This window comes from Trifolium pratense, linkage group LG7 (genome assembly GCF_020283565.1).
Source record: "Trifolium pratense cultivar HEN17-A07 linkage group LG7, ARS_RC_1.1, whole genome shotgun sequence".
NCBI lineage: Eukaryota > Viridiplantae > Streptophyta > Magnoliopsida > Fabales > Fabaceae > Trifolium > Trifolium pratense.
Window position 1 is genome coordinate 43,058,873 of NC_060065.1, and position 15,866 is coordinate 43,074,738.

The 15,866-nt window shown below is 38.9% G+C and overlaps 1 protein-coding gene across 5 annotated transcripts; it reads right to left on the bottom strand.

The window, feature by feature from the left end:
• Positions 1–39: 39 nt before the first annotated feature.
• Positions 40–10,122, bottom strand: LOC123895096 (ABC transporter C family member 3-like). Of its 5 annotated transcripts, none has more exons than XM_045945298.1 (13): positions 9,840–10,122; positions 7,715–9,057; positions 7,471–7,554; positions 5,198–7,005; positions 4,650–4,736; positions 3,897–4,547; positions 3,008–3,172; positions 2,277–2,571; positions 1,977–2,191; positions 983–1,288; positions 833–896; positions 431–670; positions 40–337 (listed from the first exon to the last, which is right to left on the bottom strand). In XM_045945298.1, exons 4-13 carry the CDS (start codon positions 6,965–6,967, stop codon positions 225–227), a joined length of 3,906 nt encoding a protein of 1,301 aa, XP_045801254.1. In that variant the 5' UTR covers positions 6,968–7,005; positions 7,471–7,554; positions 7,715–9,057; positions 9,840–10,122; the 3' UTR covers positions 40–224. The 5 variants fall into 5 exon arrangements, with proteins under 5 accessions (XP_045801254.1, XP_045801250.1, XP_045801252.1 ...); XM_045945294.1 differs by having other exon boundaries at positions 7,715–9,131; XM_045945296.1 differs by having other exon boundaries at positions 7,333–7,554; positions 7,715–9,131.
• Between the last annotated feature and the right edge of the window lie 5,744 nt (positions 10,123–15,866).

A 15,866-nucleotide genomic window follows, 5' to 3' on the forward strand; every position in this document is an offset into this window, starting at 1 on the left:
CCAGCTATACCAAACATAGTAAATTCTTTACTACCTTTCTTTTAAATTCAAACTAACTTTACAAATTGAGAAAAATTCAAATGTTTGATTTTACATATTATATTACATATAAGCTTCAGTAATACTTCCATGTTACAAATATAAACTACAATATTCTTAAATTTTATACCCTTATTACAAGTTATAACTTCTTTTCTACTTTAATTTCTATTAAGTTTGAGGTCTCAACTTCCAAAACCAGTGTTTGACCTCCTTGTGTATTCTGCAACTAGTTGAGCAAGGGATGAAGATTTGTCCTTTAGCAGCTTCTTTGGTGAATCATATTCTTCAATAAGCCCTATATGATCAATATGAAGAAAAATCATGTTCACATTTGTTTATGAGTAAAAAATTATGTAATAAAGAAGCAGCGAAAAAACCAGGTTCTTGCCTTCGCTGAGAAACAGAACCATGTCACTATCGAGGATTGAAGTTATTCTATGAGCAATGGTAATAACTGTGCAATCAGTGAAATGTTGATTAACTGTCTGCTGAATTATATTATCTGTAGCTGTATCAACTGATGCAGTCGCTTCATCAAGCACCAAGATCTTGCTTTTCTTAAGTAGAACACGGCCGAGGCATACCAATTGCCTTTGACCCATGCTCCAATTTTCTCCATTCTCAGTAACTGCAAAATTCACAATTGGTGATGTTAAGTAATACATTTCATAAAATTGGATTGACTTCTAAAACTGGCTATAAACATCCTCTGTTCCATATTAAGTGACACTTAAGTTATATTCACAACCATAAAGAAAAATAATTAGTAAGTTAAGAAGTGTAGTCAAACCTGTGGAGTCGAGCTTTCCTTCTTTCTTCCTCACTTCATCTCCAAGTTGGCACATATCTAGAGCCTAAAATATTTCATAAAATATATAAATTTGTATAACTTGCACTAAAGAGATCGGTTATTTCTTATTGTCAAACAAAACCAATTTACCTCCCAAATCTGTTCATCTGTGTACTCTTCGAGCGGGTCAAGGTTGCTTCTTACTGTCCCTTGAAACATTGTTGGATCCTGAGGAATTATGCTTAATCTTGACCTTAAATCATGGATTCCAATCAATGAAATGTTGATATTATCTATCAATATTTGTCCTGCAACAGGTTCAATAAGTCTGAAAAGTGTTTGCACTAGTGTTGATTTTCCACTTCCAGTTCTTCCAACAATGCCAGTTTTTGCTCCAGCGGTAAAAGTGCATGTTAGTCCGCGTAAAACAAGAGGCAAGTGAGGAGCATATCGAACCTGTATCACACAATGCCTTGTTTAAAGATAGATACAATCTTTTGTCAAAAAAAAAAAAAGATAGATACAATCTAAAATACTACGATAGACGCTCAAGTCCTCTTATAGCATAAGCATTTATCATTTAAGTGCTTATGTATAAGTTATTTCAATAACAAAAGGTAAAATTGTTTTCAAAAGTTATCCTAGAGAGCTTATGAAAATAAGCAGAAAATAACTTATGAAATGTTATAAGTTGTTTCCATAAGCTCTCCCAAACACTCTCACCAGTGCTTATGTCATTAGATAAGCTCAAATAAGGCAGTCTACACAGGCCATTGTTTTTTTTTTTTTTTGACATTAAACAGGCCATTGTTAGTAAACATATAAACCAAATGTAACATTGGTGGTATTAGTGTAGGACTAATACCCCATTAACAATGTTTTAGAAGAATGTTAAAGTTGTGTCAAATCACTATATTACATATTAATCACTTGTGTCAAATCTCATAAAATGTAAAAGTTTATAACCTAATGATTCATTTTCATGTAATTTACAAGTGTATATGACGTTAATCTTGACATATTTTGATGGCATTAAATAATTTTAAATTAGTGCAAAAGTTTACATATATAATCTATATGATGGTAACTTTCAATCCAACAGTAGGTCTTGATAGACTTAAATAGTTATTGATCGCTGTAGTACCTGTAAATCCTGAATGTGAACCTCTCCGAATGACGGCCAAGAATGATCTGGTAGGTTGTCTTTTATTACAAGAGGTGCTTCACTTGGGATGGAAGTGTACTGAAGTATTCTTTCTACAGATATAATTTTGTTCTCCAATTGGCAAAAAAACCGAATTAAATCGGATTGTGTATCACTTAGGTTAATCCCATATGTCACAGCCAATCCCGCAATACCTGGTAAGAAATGAATTTTATGCCTAATGTCACGATGAGCCAGTATGACTATTTAATGTATGTAAATTAACATTGAAATACTCACTAGCATTAGTTATTGAACTTGGAAAAGATACCAAGAAAACCAAGCAGGACGCAAATACTGTAATGGATAAAAGATCCAATCTGAAACTCAGCCATTCCTTTGCACTACCACTGTATAGTTTAGGTTGCGAATATTTGTCTATCAATTGCATATTCATTTCATTAAATCTTGATTCTTGCTCAAAACTTCTTATGGTTGTTGATCCACAAATTGTTTCAGAAAAATGTTGTATAACTGGAGCTTGGCATATACCAGTTAATCGTGCCAATTCGCGTGCTGATGCAGAGTAGTATCGCTGCATATAAAGAAGACCTCTGTTACTTAGAAAGTTAGAATATGCAACACCTTTTTTGCACAATAATAGCAGACAAATTCATATTTTTGATTTAAGTAAATGCATTTAATTATTTGATCAATGAGAGTAACTTCATACATTTAAAGTCAAACAAATTTCATTATCCAAAAAAAAAAGGTCAAACACATTTGATAACATGACTTTAACTTAAATATGTTGTGGAATGATATGTTAGACGTTTCATATTAAGTATCACGTTTGGAACATTTACTCGTCTCATTATTTGTCACTTATGATTAACAATAAAACGTGTCTTACTTTTCCCACAAACTACTATGTTAACAAAGGTACATTTGTAAATGAAGCTAATTTTATCATAAAATTTAACACACTCGTTGAACCTTAAATGACACTTAATATGACATGGGGAGCGTACCTGGTACCATATGCTAGCTGCCATGACAGGAATCAATACTATAATCACCTGCCATGCAGCTTGAGACATCACAGCAACATATCCAAAGAGCTGAACCACAAGGTAGGTAAATCCCCATGCTAGACTTGAAATGCTCATATCTATTGCACTTTGGTCTGTTGAAGCCTGCAACAAAAGAGTAAAATTAAAACTTAGACATCGACAAACAATTACATTCAATATGCTAATTTGGGAAAAAAAAATTAAATTATTTTAGAGAAATTGAACTGTCAAAAGAGCTGTACTAAGCCATTATGGGATCTAGTTCGCATGCAATAATAATACTATGCAGTTTCACACAGTAATAAATAGCGATCATTTATTTGAGATCAGACAACTCAGATTAAACGTTCACCAAAACAATCATGACAATTGATTTAAATCACACAGTCGGGGTCAGTAACTACGTCATGCAATTATTGAAGTAAATATGTTTCTACCATGATGAGGTAAACACTTGTCTTTTAAAAAAAGGCTTAATTGCAGTTTTGGTCCCCCTATTTTCACCATTTTACAAATTGGTCCCCCTATTTTAAAATTTGATAGTTTTAGTCCATCCATCACATATTTTGTCTAAAAATTGATGATGTGATATATTTTAAACGGCGTGGTATATGATCTGACGATAAGCAAATACCAACATCAATGAAATTGTTAAAAAATTCATTTATAAATTTAATTTAAAACTAGTTGTATCACCATATTTTAAAGCAGATATTTGAATGAGGGACTAAAACTGTCAAATTTTAAAATAGGAGGACCAATTCCGCAAAATAGTGAAAATAGGGGACTAAAACTGCAACTAAGCCTAAAAAAAACAGTGAAGAATCATCAACACGTTATGACATACTCTATTAAGAATTCTTCCACTTGGTGTGGAATCAAAAAAAGACATTGGTGCTCGAATAAAGCTGAAATGCATTTGATTGAAGAGCAAGGTGGCAGTCTTGTATCCAGATATCACTGCAAGAACTGTTCTTGCAAGGGTGGCAAAGGAACTTCCAATTGCTAAAGAAACATAGACAACCATAAGAGTAAGGCTTCCAATTACAGGTTCAGCAGTTGCTGAAACAGGAGTTGCCAATGCCATCCAATAATTGCTTGCAATCAGTAAAACCATAGTGAGTATCTGTGAAAGAAATATAAAAGGTACTAGAGCTCCTCCATAAGCTATTGTGATGTATGTCCAGAACACTTTAAGTCCAATTATACCCTTTTCCCGTTCTTCATCTTGAAAAAGTTGGCCTTTCGGCTCAACTGTGTCATCTAACTTGCCGTTTCGTTCATCTATGTTTTCCACTTCTTGCTCAAGTTCAAAATCACTTAATAAACCTGTGCCTTCCCCGGTAATACTCAATTCTTTAAATGTATTCCTTCTCTCTAAGGACTTCACTGAAGACAATGCTGCTCTATGTGCACCTACAAGTTCCATAAAATCTGTTCCCGACGTAAGTATGTCATTGTATTTTCCTGATTGAGTTATCCTTCCATCTTTCATGACCTAATATGAATTGTAAGAAAGAGAAACGTACTAATAAAACAGTAGCCTATAGTGTTTGAAACTTTGAATTCACGATCATGTTGAAATATATAAATCACTCACCAGTATCAGATCAGCATCAGGCAAGAACTCTACTTGATGTGTTATGTATATCACAGTTTTTGTTTTCAAAAGGTCAAGCAAACACTCCTGAAGATTGAAGTATATCATATATCAAACTAGTGAAATTATGTTTGAAGATTGAAGTATATCATATATCACAGAAATAAGAAAAATCCAAATCCTTGATTTAATTTAATGATGTTATAACTGTATCTGTTAGAACAAAAACCCTGGTTAAAAATAAAAAACGGAAAACAAAAACAAACTCGCCGAGTTCAGTCAATTGTGCCTTTGTTCCAACTGCAGAAGCAGCTGCAACACCTTTCTTTTATTGAAACTTAGGGTTTACAGCGTACAACTTGGGTTTAAATATCACGGTCCACTTTACAAGATATACTACCTGCCCGCTTATGAGTAAAATATACTACTGATTTGGTATCGAGATCAGAAACATAAAATTCCATGAAATTTACCATTCTCAAATTACTTTATCATGAAAAAGACAACAACAGATTGTACTGAAAACCATAGAGTTTAGAAAATAGTACCTTAAAGAGATGGGATCCTGTATGCGCATCAACAGCACTAAAGGGATCGTCGAGCAGATATATATCAGCATCTTGGTAAAGAGCACGAGCTATTTGTACTCTTTGCTTCTGTCCACCACTCAAATTGATTCCCTTCTCTCCAATAATGGTCTGATCACCAAATGGTAAAACCTCTAAGTCTTTCTTCAATGAACATGCTTCTAGCACCCTCTCATACTTTTCCCTATCCATCTCTCTGCCAAAGAGTATATTTTCTTCTATCATTCCACTCTGTATCCATGGCGATTGAGCAACATAAGCCTTTGTTCCACACACCTTCAAGGTTCCAGATAGCTTTGGCATTTCCCCTATTATACAAGTAAGTAAACTAGACTTTCCTGATCCAACAGTACCACAAACGGCAACCCTCATTCCATGAAAAACTCTAATATTTATGTTTTTCAACGTTGTATTGACAGAAGATAAATCCCAGGTGAAATTTCCGTCTTCTATCTCAATTGCTACATCAGAACTACTGCGTGGAAGCTTCTCCACTACATCGGTCTGCAAATCATCTAGACGAAGAAACGCGACAATCCTATCTAGAGAAACCTTGGTTTCTACAATCACTGAAATTGTGTCGGGAAGACAAAAAATAGGATTTTGAAGAATTCTGAATGTTGCAAGTGCAGATAAGATCTTTCCTGATTCAAGTGGAATGCCTATAAGAACACAAGTACCAAAAGTAACCACAGCAACAAACGTTGGGGCGTTAGAGAAGATAAATTTAACAATTGCTGAACCAACAAGAAATTTCTTTAGCCAAATCTCCTCTAACTTCCTAATCTGAATAATCTTTGATAAGAATTTCATCTCCCATGTTTGAAGTTTAAGAATCCTCATGTTCATTAGAATCTCAGATGTCGCCTTCATTCTTTTATCTTTGAATTCCATTAACTTACCTTGGAACCTCTCTTGCAATGATGCCACAGGAAGGTTTAGCAACATCACAACTACGGTGGCGGCAAAAGCAGCTACTGAAGCAACCCCTACACTTCTATGAAGAATAAACAAAGCCAAAGAAACTTGCAGTACAGCCACCCATATATCATGCATGTACCAACAAAAGTCACCTATCCTTTCAGCATCAACCGTCAATAAGTTGATGATTTCCCCACCACTGTGTTCCGCTTTCGATTGACACGAAAGAGTCAAACCTTTAGCATAGATCATTGACACCAACATTGATTGCACCCTAACACCAACCTGTTGGATCTTAAACACAAAGTGCTTCTGACAAAGAGAGTCGATAAGATTTGCCGCAACAAACGTCATAGCCAAAATATAGCCTTCATTTTTTACCTTGTTTTCATCATTGAGGTATTGAACAAAATTGTCTATAAGGTAGGGTCCAACATAAGAAGCACATACGAACAAGAATGCAAAAAAGCCAGATAGAAGAATCCCTTGCCAATTTGAGAAGAACAACACCTTGGTGAGGTTAATAGTGGTCAAATTCCTAACATTACCACACTCCAACTCAAGCTTTTTCTTAAAAGTAGAAAAAGTTCCATAGGCACTGTCATTGGTAGAAAGCAGTGGGAGGTCTTCATGGTCTAAAGTCTTTTTACTTCCTAAAGTTATTAGTGGACCCATCCATGAGAAAGTAAGAATGCTGAAAAATCCAGCATTTGAATAACAGGTTTTTAGTGTGTTTTTGGCATCAGAATCCTTGTTTACACTAGCTTCACCATTCAAAAGCGACTCTTCAAGAGGGCCAAGTTTAGTCATATTGCTAACAGAAAATCCAACATAACAGAGAAAGAGACCTGTAATAGAGGAACCTTTATCAGAAACTAAATTTTTTTGGATAGGAAATAGTTTTCATATTAGTTGTTCGTATTGTTTTCTTTGGCCAGATTTTGAACCCGAGTCTTTTAAGTTTTAACTCCTTCAAATCCTTTAACCTCTATTTTAAACTAGTTGAGCTACCCAACCCCCTATTCAAAACAATATGTTTGGCAAAAAACATACTTTCCATAGATTACAAAGTCAGTAACAAGGCAACATGAATCCACAAAAGCATAGACCAAGCACAAAATTCTCAAGAAACATGGGAAACTCAGTTTCTATACACAATTTAAATAAACACATACAGAGTAACTATTTTAGTAGCCAAATCCAAAATTGTGATAAGCTCCTTAGAACCATCATGCTCATACCATGAAAGGTTGTTTAGTAAGCACAATACATGATTAGAGTGTATTGTTTAGGGTGGTAAGTGACATGGATACCTTTAGCAAGTGGTCAGAAGTTCAAATCCTAGCATTAAGTATGGAAAAATCCATATAGGAGAATCCACCTTGGGTGTTCAACCGCTGAAAAATATTAAATAATGATAAACAATGTAAATAATTTGGACATATAAAATGGTTCAAAAAATAAATAATAGTTTGAGTTTGTAGTACAAGATTATGGAATTAATTTCTTTTACTCTTTTTTATTTGGTCTAAAAAAAAAACTAAGTCCCATACATACCTATGACACAACCAGCAGGTGAAGTGAAGCATATATCCTACGTGTGAAAATGGGTTGAACCAGTTGCGGTGGAGTAACCATTTTTATTAATTTAACGGCCACATGAGCGTGTAAGGATGTGTATTGACTGCAGGAGGTGTCCTGTAGTTATTATATCCATTATTATTAGTCCCTGAGCAACATGCATCATGTTTGGAAGCCTTGATTTTATGTTACAATGTTTCTTTTTTCTTTTTTAGAAAGAAGTGAATTATGCTATAAACCCTTTATGACAGTTAAATTTTATAAATGGATTATGTAGTAGCAGCACTATTTATTGAGTTTGGTTCAATTATTTACATGAATAGTCTTTAAACTAAACACAAGTCTATAGTAGGAATTTTTGGACTTCTATTAATAGTTATATGTATATGTTTATATGCCAAATGCTTATAAAAGAATTGTTGCATTTATTGTTAGAGTATTACCCTTCTACTTTATTGATAAGTCAAATTGATGAAAAAAGTAAATAAAAGGAAAAGACTATTTAGTTTTTAAAAAATAGATCTTCAAATAATGTCTTGCAAGTAAGTCTTCTTATAAAGTATTTTGAATTTAAGATGGACTATGCATTGTGATAAGTTGATTTTTTGGGCAAAGATATGCAAGGAGAGGAAGAGTGTTTCCAGATCTGTTGCCGATGAGAAAGAGGCATATGAGTATATTGTTAACTATATAGGAAAAAGTTTTAGTTGGATTAAAAAGTTTTAGTTGGATTGATAAGACATTTTGTGAGAAATTGAACTTGTTGTTGGTCTTGTCTTCATGAATTGGGTTCAAAATATGTAGCAAAGTAATTTGATTTTTCCTATAAGTGTTTGGTCTTGTCGTCTTAATTTCCATAAGTAAACTGATAACGGGCTACTTGTGTCCCACTTGGGAAAATACAATGTTTTCAATGTCTTTTTAATCACTTTAAGTTATCTAACGCGGGTAACGGGTACGGGTATGGGGATTTAGGTACCTATAGGGTATGAACACGGGTACAAAAGTTGTTATCCGCGCGGGTATGAGAATGAGTACGAGTATTTTTTAAAACTGCGGGTATGGGGATGAGTACTATAGTACCCTACCCATTGTCATCCCTACTATATGGTACTTAATTTAGTTTTTTTATTTTAAAAAAATTTGACTAATATTTTAAGTTTCAAATGGGTTAGCCTATTTTAACAGCTCTATCTACCTCACGCAGGAAAATATTTGGGTTAGCCTATTTTAACCCTGCTTATCTTTATATAAGTTTATTAATTATAGATTTATGTCAACCCGTGCGAACAGTGGCGATTCCAGTAATATTAGAGAGCCTAGGCAAAATTTTGGAGGGAATTTTATCAACCAAATTTCTAGATACAATAATATTTAAAAGACAAAGTTGTTTCTGCAATTCAAAAACATATTTAAATTACATTAGTACTTCTCTTTTTATGCAAAAGAAAATATTCTTCACAATATACACTTGTAGTATGCCTATTGTAAGGCTTGGTCAATTATGAAATCAACATAATATAATGTAATTTCCCCTAATGAAAGAAATCCATAACAAACAACTGTGAGAAAAAAACTGATATCTGATCAACGAGACTACATTTCAAACTGAATACAAATATCACAAGACTATCTTATTCTTATTTAATATTGTGTATAAGATCAAACTGAGATCAAGAATACAAGGTTTGTCATCAGCTTATAAAAGAAAGTGCTTCATCAACAAAGGTGATTTTGATCCATCAAAGTGAACACAACACAAATGTCCACAATTAAACAAAGTTTTAGTTGCAGTTACGATGACAATAATATCACAAAGTAGAAAATCACCAAGTTAGTTTACAACAAGAGGCATCATGAAATCAAATAGTTTTTAGAACAAAAACCCTTCATTCTCACTATTTTAGAACAAAAACACTATTGCAGAACCAACCAAAACTACTTATTTATATAACCAAAACAGCTTATTTATATAATCACTTAACAATCAAAACAGCTTAATAAATTTAAAATTCAAAACAACACCAAATCATCAAACAAAGATTCTAGATTGAGAAGGTTAGGTTGTTAAAAATTAATTGCAGTATGTTAGTTTGCTTACCTGAAACGAGACGAAGAGAAAGAGTGAGTGCGGTGCGGTGTGGTGCGGCGCGGTGAGCTGAGCAGTGGTGCGGCTGCGGCGGAAGATTGAACGGCGTTACGGCGAGGTGAGGGAGAGAGATTGAGAGCAGTGAGAGAGGGATTGAGAGCGGCGGCCGGTGGCGGTGGGTGAGAGAGGAACAGCGATTTTGAGAGAGAGGGATCGAGAAAGAGAAAGCAAATTCTAACTCTTCCTTTTTCTGTTTTTGTTTTCATTTAAAAAAAAAATATATATATATATATATATATATAAGAAGGGCAGCCCAGGCACGTGCCAGGCATGCCCGGCGGTATACTCGCCACTGCGTGCGAAGCACGGTAACACCCTCAACAACTTACCGGAAGCTTTTACATTGGAATATATTCTAATTATATTTCATCATATAAACCTTTATATAGATATTTAAAAAAGCAATATTATGATATGATACTAGATTTATGCATACCTGTTGATCGTGTTGACCAGAATGATGCGACTTCGCCGGCGTTTGCGGTGGTTGAGAGCGTTGAGACCCCTGTTGAAGCGGAGCGGGGTTGTGTACCTGCAGGCACTCCGACGCTCAAGTCAGTTTGTGTTTGTGAAGGTTTTCTTGGCTAAAATAATGCGTACCTTGCAAATGAAGTGGAGTCACATATATATAGCCCCCAGCGCTGGGCCAAGACCCTTGATGGCATTAATGGCCATCAAGTGGCTGCCGGAAAACGGCTTGGAGGCCTTGATGTGCAGTAAATGCTCATCATTCCGGTTTACGGCCGTTACGATACGTGAGAGTATCAGACCGTTGGAGAGTCGAGCACGTCTCGCGGGCTCTTCATGGTAGCTAGTTCGGGACGTTGCCTGCTCGAAACTGTCATTGGCTCGAGCATCTGAGCTCGACCCAGAACAGGAGCCCCCCAAGTTATTATGCTCTTCTGATGAGGATAATGACTTGAAGCTTGAACGATTCATCTTGTGTTATTTTAGATCTTTCGTTTGTCGAACATAGTTATTCCGAAGTGGCCTGTCGTGTTCCATTCCCTTAAGGTTCTGTTATTTCCTTTGGTCAAAGTCAAGCTTTGGAAAGGAAAAGCGCTCTTTCCAAGGGGTCAACCCTAGGAATGGTAGCCGCCTTTATGTTTATGGGCCGTTAAACACGATGATGGGCCCTCTGGGGCGGCAAGTTTCCTATAAATAGCCACTTCTTCCTTCTTTGCTTCTCACACTGTGCTTTCCAATTTTGACGATGGATAGGAAGAATACCAAGAAGATGGCCGTCGAGAGTTTCAAGTCCCAGAGAGGGAAGAAGGTGGAGGTGTCCACGTCTAGGGTTACTCGTTCTAAGAAGGCAAAAGAGGCTAAGGTGGAGACTGTCATTCTTTCTTCAGATTCCTCAAACTCATCTGGTTCTGATGACACAGATGAGGATTATGCGGAGTTTCTGAAGACTTTTAAGTCTGAGGATTTCTACCCTATCCTCCCTTCCTCTGACGAAGGGGAGTCCCAGATGACGGTGGAATCCAAGAGGAAGCCAGCGGAGGTGTTGAAGATTGATTCGGATTCCGAGCATGAGGATTAGATGCTCGGGTCCTTTGTAATTTTCTTTCCGTTGTATTGGTTTCCTATTAATAAAGACCGTTTTTACTTTAAATATTTCGAGCACATTTTATTTGCATTCATGCTTTATATATGCTCTCAATTTAATAATGTCGTGGATTTTGCGAACGATTCCGAGCGGATTTTCGCTCGATTTTTTATTCGAGCATCCTTTCGATTTTGCGAGCTTGTCAAGGAACATGGTGTTCTTAATCGGTTGCTGCGGCCTTCCCCGTATCTTTAGCAAAGAAATACGGAGAATGGATTCCGAGGATCTTGCATTTCCTTTTTTGGTGGCGATTTTCTCGGGATGTGGTGTCTTGGATTTCGCGAGATTTGCGCGAGCAGACGGATGTGACTTGAAAGGACGAGTCGCTTCGTTTCCTCTCGCCACGTGTAAAGACTATTTAAATAGCACTCGAGTGGCTATTAACTGAGATTTGAATCTCGAGGTCGTCGTGAACCGTTGGATTTTCGCGCCTTTTTGTTTCTCCTAAGATTGAATCTGGGCCACTTGATCGCGACTGATTCGGATCGTTGGATCGATTCTGTGGTTCAGATGGAAGTGGCGCGGATTTTCCTTTACGGACGCGTTGGCCTATATATAGGAGGGAGGTTTTTTCATTTGAAACTTTTCAGTTTCCTACCTCTCCTACCAACTTCTTTGCTTCCATACCTTCCGGCGATTTCCTACTTTCTTTGCTGCTACACTTCAAGCGTCTTCTTCTCCTTTCCATTAATCACCAAGTAAGTGTTTTATCCTTGTTAATCTTTGAAGATTTGGCTTTGGATTTTACTGTGATTGTGTAGATAGTTCGCGCGGTAGGAGGTTGTAGTGTATTTTTCATGTAGCTTGGGTAGTCTTTTTGAAGGTTGTAGATGGTGATTAGCACCCTTTTCCCCCCAAAATAGGGGTTTTTCGCGGTTTTCAGGCGAGAAATCGCTGTTTTCACCAACTGACGGTTGGGTTTTGGCTTAGAACAGTGTCGAGCATCACATGCGTTTCGCGCTCGGTTATTTTATGAACTTAGCGCTCGGAGAGATTATTTTATCCCTTTCAGTTTTCGCGTAGTCTTTTGTTGAGATCCTCGCCCTTTCACTTGATTTGGCGGTGGAAGGGTGGATTTGAATGTCGAATTCATTTTTCCTTCCTCTGCTTTTTCAGGTTTTCTTTTAGATGGCTGAGGGATCTCAAAGTCAATTCGCGTTTATAGATCAACAGTCGTCCTCATTAATTCGTATCCGAGCCGACCTCTTATGGGTGGCGGATGAACCTCGAGAGACGGAGTCGGTTTATCAGAATTGCGAGAGTGACATCCCGGAGACGATGTGCACGGATATACAGACTCCTCCTACCGAAGATTTCGAGGTGCGGATTCCCACTACTCGTCACAGGATCTGCGACAATTGGGCTTGGGGGACGATTCCCATGTACGAGATTGCTTTTAAGCATCTGGGAATTCGGTTGCCCTTCACAGATTTGGAGGTGTCCATCTTTCGTCATCTTCGCTTAGCCCCTTCTCAGCTTCATCCGAACTCGTTGGCCTTTATCAAGGCTTTCGAAAAGACTGCTGAGTATTTAGGTTTGGGCCCCACCTTGCCTTTATTCTTTTATCATTTTGGCCTTCAACGGAGTTGTCCTCGGGGGGAACAGGCGAAAGGAAAACTCGCGAAAGGAGCCCCGCTACCGGACACCAAGCATGGATGGGTTTCTTTGAGGCAACGGAAACGCCTCTTTGATATGTTCGACGAGTCGGTGCGGGGGTTCAAGTCCGTTTTCTATGGAGTCAGGCCTATAACGACGAAAGGCTGGAATAACTTCGTTCGTAGGGGGAACCGAATTGACGAGCTAGGGCAAGAAGTGCTCGATGAACAGGGGCTTCCTATAGAGGAAGATTTCGCCAGATTCCCGTTCTATTGGCGTAGGGATCATTACTCCATGTCGACCAAGGAGTTTGTTTTTACGCTGGGAGCGTTGTCAGCTGAGGAGAGAGCTGACTACAAGAAATTGTTGGAGTTCGTGGAGGGCTTGCCTCCTTACCTTCTGAGTGACCCTGGGGGCGAGCCTTTGTTCGGGGTAGATGGTCGAAGGTTAACCTGCCCGAAGGTGATCGCTACGAAGGAGTTGCTCGCTTGCGACACTTCGGAAAAATTGACTGCTTTTTGGAGTATGCTCGTAGCTTTCTTTTATTTATTTTTTACCAACTGTTTTCGCTTCTTTTATTTGCTCGCCTGCGTTTTGCTAACTGTTGCTTTGATTTGTGTAGGTACAATGACCAGTGGATCCGCTGCTCTCCGCAAAGCTCGTGCTGCTAAGAACAAGAGGGAGGCGAGCAGTGCTGCTACAACTTCTTCTGCCCCTCAATCTCCCACAGCCTCAAATATGGACCGCTCGAAGAGGATACGACTGGAGGAGGAAACCTCTTCTCGTCAGGAGCGTGAGGTAGTGGATCTTTCTGGCCAGGATGACCCTCCCCGCCCTGGTCCCCACAGGTTATCTGCTGGTGTTCCTGCAGAGGATTTCGTCCTTCCTCCAATCTACGCTCATGGCGAACTGCTGACTGGAGAGACCAAAGTGAAGATTAATCCAGCGGACGAGGCCATCCTCTCGGATATGGGTCCTGAGGCTCTCCGTACTGAAATAGCTGCCCAATCCATGGCTCTGCTCAAATTAGTCGAGGTGGCGACTTTTTTGAATGGTCGAGAGTGCAAGTACTTGGAGGAGAGGGATGAAGCTCGCAAGGAATTGCCTCTGTTGCAGCGGAGGCTGGCAGAATCCGAGGCCTCCTGCGAGGTGTTCAGGGAGGAGCGCAAGACCCTCTCGGCCAACCTCAAGGAAGCGGAGGATAGGCTCAAGACGGTGTCGGAGGAGAGGGATAGTGCTGTGCAGAAGGCTGATGAGCAGAAGGTTTTGATAGGCGAGCTGGAAGGGAAGTTGGAGAGGCTCCAAGTCACCGGGATTGTCGAGGATGAGGAGAAGGAGCTCGATCCTGAAGGGGTGTATGCCTCCTCCTCTCGTGCTGCTTTGATTGCAAAGATCCAGGAGCTCGAGTCCAACATGGTTGCTGCTGCTTCTTTTAGCTTCAACAATGCGGTGGCCCAGCTTAGGATTCTTAACCCCGGTATGACTGAGGAGGGGCTAGACGAGGAGAAGGAGGTTCGTGATGGAGCTATTGTCACCCCTCCTGATGATGAAATGTAACTTATGTTTTTCTTTCTTTATTTTGTTCGGGCGCTTGCCCTTTTGATGTAACCGACAATTATGACCCTTTGTGGTCTTTATAATTTCAGTACTTCTATTTGTTCACCTGCCCTTTCACCTTTATCTCATATCTAGATTTAGGTTTTGTATGGCGATGTTTTTAATTTCCTCTAAATGCCGAATCGATCGTTTACATGCTCGACGCTTTAAGCTTATGCTTTGATTGTCTTTTTATTGCGACGACCCGGATACTTGACGTCCTTTTGTTTGCGCTCGACTGGTTTTGAGGTTTTTAACTTAATAATTTTCCAAACATTCTATACGCCGAACTACTTGTTTCTTCGCGCTAGTGTGTGCTTGGACGGTGGTCATCGTTGTGGTAGCTGGTACCATTTGATGCCGGGCTTAGAAGGTGTGGGGAACCATTCTAAGTGTTTGGAGATGTTTATCCAAACTAACAACGAGGAGAGGGGCTGTTGTTAAGCTTTCCTCCTCGGGGTGTGAACATCCCATCGCGAGCTGGGGTTCTACCGGGCGTGTACTACGGCGATGGTGTTCCGTGGTCTAGAACTATCCTCGCCAACATCATCGAGTTCAAAATGTCTCGACTTTGTTTTATATTTTAAGATTCATGCCCGTACCTAAGCACTCCTCCGTTGTATAGGCGTGCTTCTCATGGGCGAAGACACAGCCTTCGTCGAGGGATGGCTTTGAGCTTCCCTCAACTGTAGTATTGTTTGAGCTTTTCGGCATTCCAAGGTCGAGGAATTTCTTTTCCGTAAAGATCTTCCAAATAATAAGCGCCGTTTTCGGTTTTGGCTCGGACACGATAAGGTCCTTCCCAATTTGCCGCGAGTTTACCCTCGCGGGAATCCTTTTGGTTACGTCGGAGTACTAGTGTCCCAACATCGAATTCTCGCTTGATTACCTTTTTATCATGTCGTTTTGCTATTTTTTGTTTCAAAGTAGCTTCTCGGAGGGCTGCGCCGTCTCGGAGTTCCTCCAAGAGGTCGAGCTCCTCTCTGAGCATTTCATGGTTGTCTTCCCCTTCAAGGGGTACTTCCGTTCGGAAGGAGGATGCTCCGGTTTCTACTGGAATTACGGCCTCTGTTCCGTACGTCAGTCGGAAAGGCGTTTCTCCCGTTGTACAATGTGGAGTGGTTCGGTAGGACCAGAGTACATCGTGCAGTTCTTCTGTCCATTTTCCCTTTGCT

Bases quoted from the DNA above. Each gene is read 5' to 3' on its own strand.
- LOC123895096 (XM_045945298.1), bottom strand. From the start codon at position 6,967: ATGACTAAACTTGGCCCTCTTGAAGAGTCGCTTTTGAATGGTGAAGCT. The intron at 3,173-3,896 runs GTATGTCATAAC...CTTTTGTTGCAG, and splicing joins GTGGAAGAATTCTTAATAGA to GCTTCAACAGACCAAAGTGC. The intron at 897-982 runs GTAAATTGGTTT...GAAATATTTTAG, and splicing joins CAGATGAACAGATTTGGGAG to GCTCTAGATATGTGCCAACT.